Source organism: Camelus dromedarius, chromosome 5 (assembly GCF_036321535.1).
Source record: "Camelus dromedarius isolate mCamDro1 chromosome 5, mCamDro1.pat, whole genome shotgun sequence".
Classification (NCBI taxonomy): domain Eukaryota; kingdom Metazoa; phylum Chordata; class Mammalia; order Artiodactyla; family Camelidae; genus Camelus; species Camelus dromedarius.
Window position 1 is genome coordinate 15,062,032 of NC_087440.1, and position 15,817 is coordinate 15,077,848.

The following is a 15,817-nucleotide window of genomic DNA, read 5'->3' on the forward strand; positions in this document are numbered from 1 at the left end:
GCCTGCCACCATTTTCCTGGGAGTCAATTAAAGGTAACATCTCTCAGAAGCACCTTTAGAATCTTATTTTTATATGGAGTGTTTATATTGACTTTACCTATATAACAACTGAGTTCCTGAGGTAAGTGATAAATTCTAAGCTCTTCTATCCCTTTTAATACATCATTTCGTAAAGATGTGTTTCATAATGCAGTTCAGTTTGCAGTCGCTGCCTGACTCGTATCTTAATCCTAAGAATTCTACTACTCGTGATAGAATGAGTCTAGGTGTTGTTTTATCTTCCTTTGACTCCCAACTCCCGACGAGAATCGTAAGTGCTATATGCAGTTCTGGGTCAAGCTGAGGAGTGGGATCAAGTGAAGCAACAGAGTAAGAGAACTAAATTTTAAGTCAAGTTAGTGGGATAAGGACTGTGTGTGTGTGTGTAAAATCTACAATTCTGTTGTCCTATGTTTGAAACATAAAATTAAAGACAGAACACTTACAGGGTTTTAAATTATTTTTCTCATTAAGATTTTAATGTAGGTGTAAATGAAAATTCTCATTTTAAAAAATTAAAGAAAAGTTTCCATTTATTTTTTAGGATAAAGATTTAGTGCACAAATACAGCCCAAAGCCAACAGAAAAATAGCTTTGCTCTGTCATTTTCCTAAGAAAGCACTGCAGTTACTCAGAATAGACCAAAAGGAAAAAAAAGCAATCCTCTGAGTTCTAGGCTTCACAAAAGGACCACATTATTATACTATGTACATCGATTTGATGTGCAAGTGTGCAATAAATATATACATATACATTCCTATCTGCTTTACATCATTCTAGAGTATTCATAGATCAAGCTGGGATTTGGAAATGTGAAAAGGCCATTAACAGTGAAAAGGAAAATAAAGGATACAATGGTTTTTAGACCAGTTGAATGATAATGCTTGGCTAGTTAATTATTTTAACTTTGGAGCAAACTGAAAAAAGTTGTTTTGAAATAAATGGTACCTGTAAGGAATGCTTACTGCAATACTTGTTAAATAATGTTACTGGTCAGTTTTTGATACTAGCACTGACCTGAAGTATATGGTGATAGTAACACAGCTCCCACTGTCCTAGAATTCCTTTAAATGGCCAGCTGTAGCTATCCAGTATCTTTATAAGCATTTCAAGAGTTGGGTTGCTCAGCCTTTTAAAAGATAACTAGCTTATAACCTACTTCTCCTTATGTGGCTACATCAGTTGCTCGTGGTCCCAGTGACGTATAAAAGAGGATATAAGCTGCTGAAGATTTCACAGAGGAAACGGAGATATCAGAAACTTCGTGATCATCAAATTTAAACCACCGCTGTCTTGCTGCATTTTTACAATAGGCAGTGTAGTGGCCTCCATCCAGCCCACCGTAGTGATTCTGTGCCAAACAAGATAGAAAATCAATTCAAATTGTATTACTTAAAGTATGTCAATAATTTCAAACCTTCAAGTTGTTCTTACTTTCCTATGAGGTAAGGGACCACTTGAAACTTGCTTTTTTAAATTTTGCTTCGAAAGAAAAAGTATTCAGTTCAGTGAGATACTTACTGAAACAGAAAACAAGTTGTATTTCTTCAAATTGTTCTTTGGACCAATAACATACTGTGACAAGTCAAGACTTTCTAGTGGGAAGTCCACAGATGTCTGCAATTTCTGCTTCCACCTGCCATCGTAGGAAAAACTGCAGAGCAAAACATTACAGCAATTACACTGATAGACCAAAGACATCAGAATGAACCCTAATTCGTTCATTAACCATTTATAGATTTTCAGACAAGACCATAAAGTCCATTTCAAACACACAAATCAGAATTTTAATGCTAGAGGGACCTGTTAAAAGATATTTGGTTTCATTTCTGTTTTACAATGCAGAAACTGAGGTGCAGAGACATTACGTCTTGCTGGAGTGGTAGAGGTGAGGCCACCCCTTGGTCCCTTAATCCCTAGGCCAGCTAGAGCTGTTGGCTGAGTTGTCTACAAAGGTAAAAAGTTATGAAAACCCCCAGTTACAATGCTAAACCACAGAAGTACAGAGGAAAGACAGAGAACTGTTCTAGATTTAAGCTTGTACTTTTGGGGGAAACTAGAGCTGAAATTGCAAGCACAGACTAGTGATTGAAACAATGGCATTCCATTATCCTGGCATTCTCTCTGCACCTTTAAATACCAAAGTACTGGTATTTTGGTTGGTGTAATATGGCTATTTCAGAATTATTTTTTTTTGAAATGGAATTCTGAACTATTTGTATTTTAGATATTCTCCAAGGGTAATATGCAGGATTAAAAATTTTAACAGAACAAATGCGTAACCATTTATAGAATATTTATCTATACCTCCACAATCCTCAAAGACAACTGATGTAACAAGCTTTTGTTAGAAAATTTACACAAGAGGAATTTGAATATGTCAATGTTGAAACTAACATAAGTCATTGCCTAAGAATCTCCAATAATATTAGATGAAACAAAAAATTTAAAAATGTTTTCTTTGAAACAAAAATTATTGCTCTCAATAAAAAGGAAACTTCCTTTTAAAAAGGTTTTCCTAAAGTGACTCAAAGTTATCACTACACAGATGGATACTACAGAGACAAGGAAATCAGAGCAAAAGACTGGGCACATATTTATAACTAACTCTCTAGCCATTCTTCTACTGCTGTTGGGCCAGATCTTTTTCATCGGCTGGAAAAATCTGGACAAAAATATGTATGCACTCTACAATGACATCCTTAACAATTTATCTTTAAAAATTACACTTAAAAACAAGTCACGTATTTCATTTTCAGCACAGTATTAAATCTTTTGTTATGTTTGGTTTCTTGTTTGAATGATAAATATCTGCTAATATGTGTTGAAGTTATACATTATTTTTACACATTTTCAATGCCTCTTTTGTAATGATTTTAAAATTTTACATTTGAAATGCAGTAATTTAGTTCACTGATTTTTAAAGATGGAATTACATCAAAGAGTGGCTGATGCTGTCAATTTGCTGTTACTGCAAACACTAAGGTGAACTGGAGTCTCATCACTTCTGCCTTACAGCCGAGAGACACCATAACCACATAATCTTCCACTGTTACACATCCTAAGCAGGCACTATAACAAAATGTTTAGAATTAAAGATTAGAATTCCTTCATCTAAAGTGTACTGAACAGGTAGAAAAACTCGTCCTTTTTACCGTTTCAGATGCACTAAAAGCACAGGGGGCAACTTCCAGATTTCTATTTTCTTTAGCGAATCCCGTCGAGCTCTGCAATGACTGCAGTAAAACCTGTTGTTGTCTGTGAGTTTTTCTTCTTTGGAAAATAGTCTAAGGCAGTCCTGGAGGCAAAAACAAGTAGTAGATACTCATGAATACATATTTTCAACATAGTATCACTGAGCATCTCTTCAGTAAGATACTATGCCAGCCATAAGGAACACAACAGCAACTATCACAAAACAGTTCCCGCCCCAAGTGCACGACCTAGTGAGGAAGGCTGATGGGAGCCCACAATTACAGAGAGTGCGGTGAGTGGTGGTGCTGCCAGGGGTGGAGGGAAGAAGTCCTGCGTGTCCTGGAGGCTCAGGGAGCTTCTGCTGGAGGAAATCACACTCTCGAGGAAGCTAACACTGAAGGTGTCAACAAGCTAAGAAACTGCTGTGTGGAAAATGGGATATTTATTTGATATCCCCATGGAGAGCAAATTCTTACAAAACGTGGACCTAAATTAAAGTCAACATACAATCTTCCAAATCAACTTTTAAAACTTCTTCAATAAATGCACAGTTAAAGAAATATATTATTGAGATCAACTCTGAAATATTTTATAGAAAGTATCTTTTAAAAGTAAAAATTTTTTTATTTTAATTTTTTTTAATCTACACAGGCCTAATTAAAACAAAATTTCTGTGTGGGTTTTAACCTATACAATGTTTATAGGGGTAAACAACAGAAATTGCTGAATAAAGGACATCTGTATGTGCATATAAACAATTTTTCTGTTATTTCTCTCAGTCCTAAACTTACCTGTAATGTACATTTACTCGTAGATGCTAGTGGTAGAGACAAATACATGAAGGCCTCAAATGTCCTAGACTTTTTGTGACAGGTGAGGCACTGTACTGTGGATTTAAACTGACCCTGAAAAAGTGCAACAATAATAGACTCATTGAGCTGCTTGTGTTTCTGCCAAGCATGTTCTGCAGCTTTAAAATCATCGAGATGATCATTATTTTCTTCTTTATGTCTCTTCCGATTATCAGCCTAGAAATAAGATTTAAACTCTGTTAATATCCTGAAGTCAACAGTTAAAATATACAACTGAAAGAGTGTATTAAATACAAACACTGCAGATTTAGAAACACTTCTGGTTCTTCTCATAAAGGAGATCTAATCTCATCAAGTGCTACAAAAAAGTTCCAACCAAAAAAGCCTTCCCAGATCCCCAAAACCCACTTTACAAAAGGGTGCAACTTGCTGCAGTTTCTTAATAAATTTTCATTTAAGCTCAGAAGTCTGGTTTTGAAGAGAAGACACCCCACATATCTCAGAGTCAGGGCTACAACTAGATAGATGATACTTCATTGTTCTTGTCTCACGGGTGGAGACACTGTCTCCACACACACAACATACATCCACACATCCTCACATACACGTGTGTGTTTGTATGTGTGCATGTGTATATATGTTCGCTGGTAAGAAATGTGATCCCAAAGGTATCTGAAAGAGCACAGCTTGGTCCTAAAAAGAAGCCACAGTATACAGACAACCTGGTTATTTATGTAGAGATGGATGCCTCAGTAACTTTTCACATGGCTCTTTTGGGCGCATGGGTCACACACACAGTATCTCCAACAACTATTTTTACAAATTTACAGCAACCTTTACAAATTTCTCACCATAATACAACCTGTTAACATTTTAGTAAGTAAATATAAATTGTATATACTTCCTTTCAAATATTAAACCTATCAGATGTATTTTATAGTTCTGTGCTATAGCACAAAGTCACTAGATTTGAATCAGTTAGCACTGAACAATCACCAAGTATAATTTAAAATTGCTATAAAAATGAGTACAATGCTGAGCAGCCCTAAAGAGTCTTTGCAATTTAGAAATATCAAATTTCTTACTTTATTAAGATCTTCATGGAGACCATCCATTAGGAACAGAAGGAGTTCTTGTGAATCTTGCTGGCTGTATCCCGCAAACTGGTCATTGATCTTCCCAATGGTGATTTTAAAGTCTTTCGGGCTGATATACCTATACTGTCCTGTCCACAGGGCTTTCATGATTATGCCGAATTCTTCCGCCACTTCACCTTTATGCCCCAACAAATTTGACCTTTGCAATTAAGAGTTACCAAAAAAAAAAAGCAATAAAGGAAATTATATAAAGTCAAGTTACAGTGGGTTCTTGATATCAACCTTGAACTATTCACATGCTCTACCCTAAAGTACTTATTTACAGGTTTATTACCACATACACAACTGAATCGTACTTTGATTACACCCTCCAGCTTGCTTCTTTAGGCTGCCAGCCCTGCACTGTCTCCTCTTTAGCAACAGGCTCCAGTTTATGACAGTGAGGATCCGCCTTCTTGCATCGTTCCTTTCCTGTGTGTCCTTTACCAATTAGAGGAGGCTTTCCTCTCCATCGTTCTTAAGAACAAAGATATATTCCTCTTCCGGAATTTGACTTCTCTGGAGATGAGTGGTAAGTACGTGTGATCAGATCACCCTTTTAATTTTATATTGCAAAAAGTATGAAATTTCTTTACCTGTTAATATCATCCTGATAACAGTTGCGGTTGAAATAATCAGCCAAATGTGGGGCATTACAGAGGCACTGTAGTATTGAGTTCATGTAACAAGTATTTCCTAAATTACGAAGTCCAGTGAGAGCTGGTCCAGATCCTCCAAAAACAGGATTGAGGTTCCGAATCTGAGAAGCAGAAAGCCTTGTGATCTCAGCCTTAGGGTAGCTTGTTGGCCTGAGGAAGAAAAAATGTACAAGATATCTTAAGATGCTCAGCATCTAAAATTAAAGTTCATGCTACAAAGGGCAGCAAGCTCCAGCGCTTGTACCACGGGACACAGTAATCTCGCAAATAGGTATTAAGTTAGCTCATAAGGTTCTGGGTCTTATAGGATGTTTAGCATCTAGGTAACACTGGTTATATTCTGTGATATAATTAATAACTTTAACCTCCTATGTGGGTCCCTGGTTCTTAAGGAAACCCTGAGATAGATTCTCTGGCTTCTCATGAACAGATAGTCTTCTAGTAGAGAAGGCTCTTTCAAACTTCCTTAAATGATCCCAGGAAGTTTAGCATCACCAAATGTTGAATTCAACCAGAATGCCAAACAAGGAATAAACAAATATGTATATGTACATATTGCAGAGTAAACAGCAAGGAGGCAGAGGTTATCTGGGTACTACAACCTAAAGTCTAGAGCTGTGCTGACAAATACGGTAGTAACCACTAGCTACAGATGGCTATTTAAATTTAAAATAAAATTAAAACTTTAGCTCCTCAGTTACACTAGCCACAATTCAAAACCACCACCACCATACTGGACTGCACTGGACTGGAGGATGCCTCCAAGACTTCTGTTATTTAATTTATCTGATTCATATGTAGAACTGCTAGCACTGCTATAGTTAGGAGAAAACTCCTAACTGATGGCTCTTTCTTTTATGACTAATCCTAAGCATATTTCCAACCTCTGAAAGGAATCCTGAGAGCAGATTAAACTATTTTTCAATCAGCTTTTGTGTATAGATGGCTCCGGTGTATGCACTCATGTGCTCTTTCTCCGGTCAATACATATATAAAAAAATACATAAACTGCATATGCTATAGTTTTTAAAACTTTCAAATTAACCAACTTTAATAATGACTCAAGACAATTAAATCTCATCAGTTTTAACAGTGAGCCCTAAAATCTGTGACTAGATTTACAGAATTTACAACAGCTCCTCCAGGTAAGTTCCCTCCTGGGCAGGGTAAGGTCTCAAGAGGAAAACATATTAACTACTTTTGGGGAAACCTGAAGGGGCCAAAAAGATAGCCTAGTTAGAATTCCTTAGCAATTAAGAGAGTGTATATTATAAATAGAAACATCCATTTATTTCTACTTCCATCTATCCCACATCCCCCAAAATTAATGATCAGAAGTGGTAGGCAGGCTTGAAAATTATCTTCTCATAACCCTATCAATCAAAGCCAGGATCATCAGAATATTCAAAAAGGGGTAAAGTCAGGAATACATCTAAATGAGATACTGTTTGGGGAAAACTTAAATGAATCTATTGATCACTACTTGTGAACAGAGTAACAAATGCAATGAGGGAAAAGGGAAAAGAATAAGAATTAGAAGCGGATATACACTATAACGCTTATTATTTTAATACCATGTAACTTTGCTCCGACATTACTGAGTTTTAAGAAAATTTGGAATTTGAGAGCTGCAATAAGATACACTCAACAATCCTATAAATTATGGCCCTCAAAGGGAGACTCAGGGATCACAGGAGGTTTATGAAAAACTTTTAGGCAGTCTATGACACTCTGCCTTAAACTATAACAAGGTATACACTTTTATATCTACTTATAATACTCTGTGATATATTTAAGTTAGTACTTGGGAGAAATACCAAAGACATTTAATCCATTTATTTCTTTTTCTCTCTATAGAAAATAACAATGGCTGATACAGCCATCCACTGAAATTTCTGACTCCCTGACACTAATAAACTGATATGTTTAGAGCAAAAGTTTTCAAACGTAGCAGATTATTTCAGTTTGAGGAGTTAGGATAAACTTACTTGTTTTCCCGATTAACTGTGGGAGTTACCGCTGGCTTCCTCTTCTCTTCCTCTTGAATGGCCTGGGTTATGTCTGGGGAGGAGTAGGAGCGCTTCAGTTTGGACGGTTCTCTATCCCGCTCAGCAGGAAGCTGTGGCTTGGCTTTATGAGTTGGAGGGGTGGAAGGAGGTGCAGATGAAGGAGCCATTTCCGGTGGATACATATGAACAGTGTTGGTGGGCGAATGATAATAACGAAAAGTTCCAGTGATAGGGTCAAGGAACTTTAGATGGAGGAGGGAGAAAACATAAGTCAAAAAACAATGAACATTAAGTGAACCAAAAAAATCACTCAAAAGTATTCCATTGCTAAATTTACTTTTGGATTAAAAGAATCTGAATAAGATGGTGATAATTACTTCTATAAATAAACTTTCAAAGAATTTTAGGTTTTAAAATGATACACTATTTCTAAATGACAAATGTCGGGATGCTATTATATATATTGTAGCCAGCATCCCAGATTGGATATTGAGAAACCTAACCCTGCTGTAATTAGAGAAATGAACTATGTTTTCTATAATGAAGAAATTCTGCATTAGAGAGATGTAGAATAAACAAATAAATGTGTGTGTGTGTGTGTTTTTTTTAAAAACAGGGACTAAGTTACTTATTTCTGTGCTAATTTTGAGTTTTACCTTGGCCCAGCCTGAAGGCAGTCCTGGTACGATCCTCCCCATTTCTTCACTTCGCGCTCTTGTTAAAGGCTCTCGAGTCTAGAAAAACAAACAGAACAAAAAAGATTTTTAAATTAAATTTTGCCATATACAATGTAAGTTACTTGTACCAAAGAACCAAAAAGCCTGTGTTGGCTGCCCTTAATATTTTTTTAAAACAAATTCAAAGATAAAGAATTATATGCTTTCTCAAGCCTAATATTACCACAGCAAGGGGAAGGCATGTGTGTGCACAAGCCTATGACGGTGGTTTTTTTAAAGTTCTTCTGGAAAAACAAAAACACAAAGATAATTCCACTTTAGGTGTCAACCCCAAAGAAATGAAAACATATTTTCAAACAAAGACTTGAATGCAAACGTTCATAGCAGCGTTACTCATAACAGCCCCAAAGCAGAAGCAATCTAATGTCCGTCAAATGTGGTACAACCACACAAGGGAACACTACTCAGCAACAAAAGGAAACTACTGATCCATGGTACAATATGCATGAGCCTCAAAACAGTATGCTAGGTGAACGAAGACACATGCAAGAGACTGTATATATGTATATGATGCCTAGAGGAGGCAAATCTATGGAGACAAAAATTAGATTCATGGTTGCCTGAAGCTTGAAGTAGTAATGGGGAGTGACTACTAACTGGCACAGAGATCTTTTTGGTGTGATGGAAATGTTCTAAAATTGGATTGAGTCAAAACTGTTTTGCAACTCGGAACTGAACTGTACACGAAAAATGGGTGAATTTTATGGTATGCAAATTATACCTCAATAAAGCTCTTAAACAAAAACAAAGGCAAAGATGTTTCTGTAAAAGGCCTAAATATTTTAAAAACTGTGATGAAATGCCACTTTGTGGCATTACGTATATTCACACCACAGTGCAGCCAATCCCTAGAACTCTCTTAATCTTGCAAAACTAAAAATCTGTACCCATTTAAACAACAATCCCCCACTCCTCCCATCCCCAAGTTCCTGGCAATTACCACTCTATTTCCTGCCTCTCTGAATTTGACTACTCTAGGTACTCTATATAAATGAAATCACAGAGTATTTCTTCTCTTGTTACTGGCCTATTTCACTTAGCATATCCTCAAGGTTCATCCATGTCAGAATTTCCTTTTTAAAGGCTGACTAATATTCCATTGTATGTGCATACCATGTTTTTTATATATTCCTCTGCTGATGGATACTTGGGTTGTTTCCATCTCGTGCCTATTATGAACAATACTCTATAAAAGTGGGTGTATAAATATCTTCTTGAGAACCTGCTTTCAATTCTTTTGGATATATGTCCAGAAGTAGAACTGCTGGACACACAGTAAGGCTTAAGTATCTTTTAATTCCATAAAATAAATAGAATATAGTGTCGTACTTTAAATAGGAAGAAAGCATCTATGCCCTTTAGCATATAAATAGATCAATCAAGTAAAAATAAAGAAAAAGAGCTATCAAAGATAGTGAAGATTCCCACAGAGAGTAGTTATGAAGACAGAAGATGATGATACAGCAGCGATAACCACATGATTATAATCCATGTTTGTTTGGTCTTTTTTTCCCCAACCCAGTGAACTACTGCTTACTTTGTTTCTTTCAGTGTCTTCTGTATTGTTTCTAAAAGTTCCAGTCTTTAGAATTCCACTTTCTGGCTGTCCTTTAATCTTAACAGGCTGTGAAATGACTAAAATCAAAGTAAAACAAAACTTCAACTTTACCCCAGTATAAACCTACCTATCACTTGCTAATGCAAGCAAGTCCATCAGAATGAAAATGTAAAAAGAGAAAAAAATGAGGGCTTTGGAAGTTTTTTTTAAAATTTTATTGTCAAATTAGATACTTTTTAATTAAAGGTGGCAGGGCCCATGTGGGATTTCCTAACGCTAAAGGTAAAGAACTAAGAAACTTTGATGAATCATGAGGGGAAAAAAGATGCAAATCACAGTGGATTATGAAGCACTCATTCATAAACTACAGCAAAGTATAAGATGTCGGTCATTACTGTGTACTGACCATAGCCTTTTGTGAGCACTATCCTTTTACTTAAACTCTTATGATTTTGGTTACCTTGAAAGTGGTCATGCTTTGAAAACAATAATGTATTATTAAAGAGAATGAAAGAGATTATAGAATTTCATACAGAACAATATTCAAAAGGGCAAAATCCATCTTATATCCTCTTGGAACTTACAGTTTTTTTTTAAAAAATTCACTTTAATTTTACAGATTATTTTAGAAACAAGAATAAAGTAAAAATTTTTAAATCTGTGATAATTTAAATAAAATTTATTCCAGAATAAATTACACAGTTTGCCAACTTTTAAAAGGACCATACAATAAATGCAACCTTAACTTTTCTTCATGTATTACATTATAGGAAACATAAAAAACTACACATGATCACCTCAGGGCTGTTTAGACTTGTAGGGCTATTTGGCTTCTATAATACTAAATGACCCTAGAAATATGAATGCTTAAAGTTCTTAAGACTGCCTGCCTCTAAGTGTATCAAGATAGAAAGTGGCTTTGGAATCTCAGTGCATATGTGATTCATCTGCAAATTACTTAATCTCTAAACTTCAATTTCATTTGTAAATTGAATACTTCATGGAGCTGTCATTAGGAGGAATAAGTAAGATAATGTAGAAAAACAATCTGGTATATAGTAGCTACATAATGAATAATATTTAAATTGTAAGAGCTCTTAAGTTCTGATTCTCTTATGAATATAAAGTTATATATGAATATAAAGAGAATTTTAGAACATGGGCTTCATTTCCCTAACCCGGAGTGTTTAGAAGGTTTTTGCATGTGAGCTTTATCTTTGATAACTGAAGTTACCAGATAAGTGTTTCCTGGATAAATGTGGCATTAGTGTGAATTATTAATTTCTTGTGTATGCCAGAATTGCTACCTGAGAAATACCGAAATTAACATTCAATAAAGATGGCATTTCATCTTCCATCAGAATTCGTATTTACACCACCAAAAATATACTTCCATTTACATGAAATGTAAAAAGGGTTATAGCTGTTCTTGCTATTATTAAAAACTTACTTATCTGCAGATGACACACTACACACAGAAAATCCTGAAGACGCCACCAAAAATGAACGCAACAATTGAATCACTATACTGTGTAACAGGAACTAACATAGTGTTGTAGATCAGTTATACTTCAAAAACAAACTCAGAAAAAGAGACCAGATTTGTGATTACCAGAGGTGGGAGGTAGGGGAAGGGGAAACTGGATGAAGGCAGTCAAAACATACAAACTTCCAGTTATAAGTACTAGGAATGTAATGTACAACATGACTAATGTAATTAACACTACTGTATATTATATACTGTTGTTAAGAAAGTAAATCCTAAGAGTTCTCATCATACACACAGAATGTTTCTGTTTCTTTAATTCTGTATCATATGAGATGATGGATGTTCATTAAACTTATTGTGATAATTATTTCATGAAGTATGTAAGTCAAATCATTATGCTGTACATCTTAAACTTACACAGTACTGTATGTCAATTATATCTCAATAAAACTGGAAGAAAAAAAATAAGGTAGACTAAAAAAAACACTAAAAGACATATTTAGTGTTCAAAAGGGAACGGCAATTCTTAATTTGCATAAGAGACCCAAAAAACCATGAAAAGTATGCATGGTGTTATTAGGTTAAAAAAGAATAACAACAAAAAAATCTCCAAAATTATGTGAGTCAATGTTGGGGAATAGCCAAGGGCAGAAAAAGGCAATATTAATGATGTTACTGCCAATATTATTGATTCGATGAATCTACAAATAAAATGACATAGACCTGACCAAAAAAAATCATTATACACAAAGATAAATGTCGGTTCATTTAGATGTCACTGATTTTGGACATATTTTAAGCAGATACAAATCCTATCACATAAATATCTGAAAAAAAGACTTCGCTGATCCCTAAGACCAGCCAATAAACCTAATTCCTCCATTCTAGGATCAGAGGATTGTATTTCATTCTCATCTTTTGATGATCAAACATGAAGCATAAAAATGAAAATGTTGGGGGAGGGTATAGCTCAACTGGTAGAGCACATGCTTAGCATGCACAAGGTCCTGGGTTCGATCCCCAGTACCTCCTCTAAAAATAAATAAACCTAATTACCTCCTCCCCCCAAAGTTAAAAAAAATACAATAAGTAAAATATTTTTTAAAAAATGAAGAATGTAGCTATTTATCTCAATTATCAAAAACATGTTGCATTTTCATAGACACAAAAAGCACTTTTATTTCCAACCAAAGAAGAGTAGGTAAGCCAATGTAGGTGGATCAGTACAAATCTTGGTATCACCTCCTAGAAACTACTTAAAATGTCTGCCCTGTTTATGGAATGCTACTGGTGTCATCTTTTTATATACATCTTATTACACTTCATTGGCAATGTATACTGTTTGTTTCTGCTTACCTTGCCTGAACTCGAGTCGCCTGCCACAGAGGTGGAGGGCATATCTCCCGCTGACTTTTTCTGTGCTTCTAGGTTTGGACACCTTTTCCCCTTATCTTCCACAGATTTCTTGGCATCAGCAGTTTCTTGTTCACTCTTACTTTGTCTTTTTACTCCTGTTAGTTCTCTGCCCCTCTCTGCTGAGATTTCTCTATCTTCTTTCTTGGCCTGTTCACTTTCTCTCTTTTCCATTTGTTCTTTTGCTTTTTGTTGCTTCTCTGTGATTTCATTTTCTTCAGCTTCCTGTTTCTTTCTGTCTTTTTGTTCTTGTTCTTCCCTCCTCAGTTTCTCTTTCTGTTCCTCTTGCTGCCTTTCTCTAAGTTCTTTCTCTTTTTTGTTTTTTTCCATGAGAAGAGCAGTTTCTGCATGAATACGAGCTTTTTCTTCATCTGTTAACATGGCAGTGGGAGGGGGAAATACTGGCTTTGTGGATCGATCAGGAACAACTTTTCCATTCTGAGGAGGCTGTTGCTCCTGATCTGTACTTTCAGATTTCACTCTATGATCTTCAGGCAGTTTGATGGCCGGTTTTTTAGTACGATCAATCTATATCAACAAAAACAGTGAAAAACATACTTTTGTCAAAATCCAGGAATGTAGTGTCAGTTTTTGACATCAAGTTGTGATAAAAGATCCATTACTTTGTGGAGACAACATCTGCCAAAACATCGTAAATTATCCAATGTCAAGACTTCTCATAAGGCACTTTTGGCATCTACTTCCTCTTGATTCCACCCACACTTGCAATGTTCCTGCTGTGTTCTGTATATGAAGAGTTCATTCCAAAACATAAAACCTGGACCTGGGCATACCTAGACTAAAGCTGCAGTTCCACATACCCAATTGCCTACTCAGAATCTCCATGTGAGTGTCTCACATATACCCACAAACCTAATATGGCCAAAATTGAATTCATGATTTCCTCCCACAAACAAGGTCCTTATCTCATGCAACCTAACCACCATGCAAACAGTTGCTCAAACCAGAAAACGGAGAGTTTCATGTTTCAAATTTCTCTCTCCACACTGTTACCAGAGTAATCATTTTAAAACATAAATCTGACCACCAACCTAAAACCTAATTTTAAGTAGCTACTCACTGTACTTCGATTACATCTAAAATCCTTGCCATGCCTGTATGGCTGTGTGGACTCACCTCTGCCTCTCTCCAATCTTACCTCATACTGTTTCATATACCAACCATACTTGCCCCCCACCCCCTGCTTTAATTCTTCAAATATAACCATGCTCCTTCCTGACTCAGGCCTTTCTACCAGCTGTTCATCTAGGTAATGCCCACCACCACATTAGGTCTTGGCTTAAATATCTCTCCCTTAGAAAAAAAGACTTCCCTGATTCCTAAGACTAACCAAGTCCCCTGATAAATGCTCTCATATCTATTCTTTTCCCTCACAGTACTTACTGGGATTCTAGTTAAGTAACTATAATTGCTGGTTTAAAATCTTCCTTCCTTCCTAGCATATAAGCTTCAGGAGAGTAGAGACAGTGCCTGATAGTAAGTAAATGTTGCAGAGAGAGTGAATAAAATATTCCATAACAACTTTCATAAGACATGAGACATTAATTACAAGTTGAGGAATTACCTCAATTTAACAGCATACCAACCCTACAAAATTGTTAGAAGCAACCCTAACATCGTTTCTTGGGAATACAGTTTACTGAAACAAAAATAAGAATATCTTCCAGTAACAACATCTTCCATGAAGACCTTCCTGATGATACCCTCCTTCAGTCAGAATTTCTCTCCTTGCTCCGTGCTCCAGTGACTATTAAGAACAATTATGATATTCTGCCTTATGCTATGGCTGATATTGTATAAGTCTCTCCTAAACAACAGACAGAATCCAGGGATTAATCATATCTGTAAACCTTTCTGTCTTCTTTCATACAGGAAATCCTCAAAATATGTTTTATAAATTGCATACACTGCAGAAAGTCACAAAGGGATTCGAATTCAAATAACATGATGATTAAGTTGAAAGGAAGTGCAGTATCATAAGCTCTTTTTTGAATTTCTTAAGTTTACATTTTAAGAAAATTTTATTCAAATACTATTTAGTCTTAAGATTTAATCTGAAATATTAAAAGCAGACCTTAAAAAAAAAGGAAGAAATGAACCACCTCATTTTATAACAAAACAATGACTAAATTTTCTAATCACAACCCACTTTAAATGTGAAATACTGTTTAAATATAGCTGAAGAAAAAAATTAAAAATAAATGCTAAAAAATCTTACTGGAAAATGCATAGGAGAGAATTAGTTAACATTTCTTTAAGTAGAATCTAAGGAAGAGAAAGATGCTGCATTTTTTATTGTAACATCTTAGTTATTTGAACTCTTTAAAATAATTAAGACATGCCTGTTATTTAAGTGTCAAATTCTAAGGAAATGGAACTAGAGTACTGTTTCAAAACCAAAATATATACCATCTCAGCCAAACTATTTGGGAAAATACTATGAATTAAATTATAATTAAAAAAGCGTGGAAGTTCACTGTGGTAATACTGTCTTTCATTAGTACTGCCTGTACTAAATGGACCCAGCTGGGTATAAAATTCTTTGAATTCTCTCTTCTAATACTGCTGAGGCAGTAAGACTGAATTACAACGAAAATTTTTTATAGCAATACAGATACCAAAACCTACAGCTATTTCTCAATATTTATCTTTCTAAAGTATTGAAATTGTATATATTCTACATACATATTTCTATATTATATACTTAATACAATATTAAAAGAAAAGAGCCAATAAAGTTAAAAGGAAA

General features: G+C 35.3%; 1 protein-coding gene across 6 annotated transcripts in view; it reads right to left on the reverse strand.

The window, feature by feature from the left end:
• Window positions 1-554: 554 nt before the first annotated feature.
• USP8 (ubiquitin specific peptidase 8) overlaps window positions 555-15,817 on the reverse strand; it is a 43,226-nt gene continuing 27,963 nt past the window's right edge. For all 6 annotated transcript variants that reach the window (XM_031453074.2, XM_031453071.2, XM_031453073.2 and 3 more), the window contains 9 exons: window positions 12,991-13,575; window positions 8,507-8,584; window positions 7,830-8,092; window positions 5,779-5,991; window positions 5,132-5,342; window positions 4,026-4,262; window positions 3,195-3,337; window positions 1,561-1,693; window positions 555-1,390 (listed from right to left, as the gene is read on the reverse strand). In XM_031453074.2, the coding sequence (XP_031308934.1) occupies window positions 1,205-1,390; window positions 1,561-1,693; window positions 3,195-3,337; window positions 4,026-4,262; window positions 5,132-5,342; window positions 5,779-5,991; window positions 7,830-8,092; window positions 8,507-8,584; window positions 12,991-13,575 (2,049 nt within the window). In that variant the 3' untranslated portion in view covers window positions 555-1,204. The remainder of the gene's footprint in view (window positions 1,391-1,560; window positions 1,694-3,194; window positions 3,338-4,025; window positions 4,263-5,131; window positions 5,343-5,778; window positions 5,992-7,829; window positions 8,093-8,506; window positions 8,585-12,990; window positions 13,576-15,817) is intronic.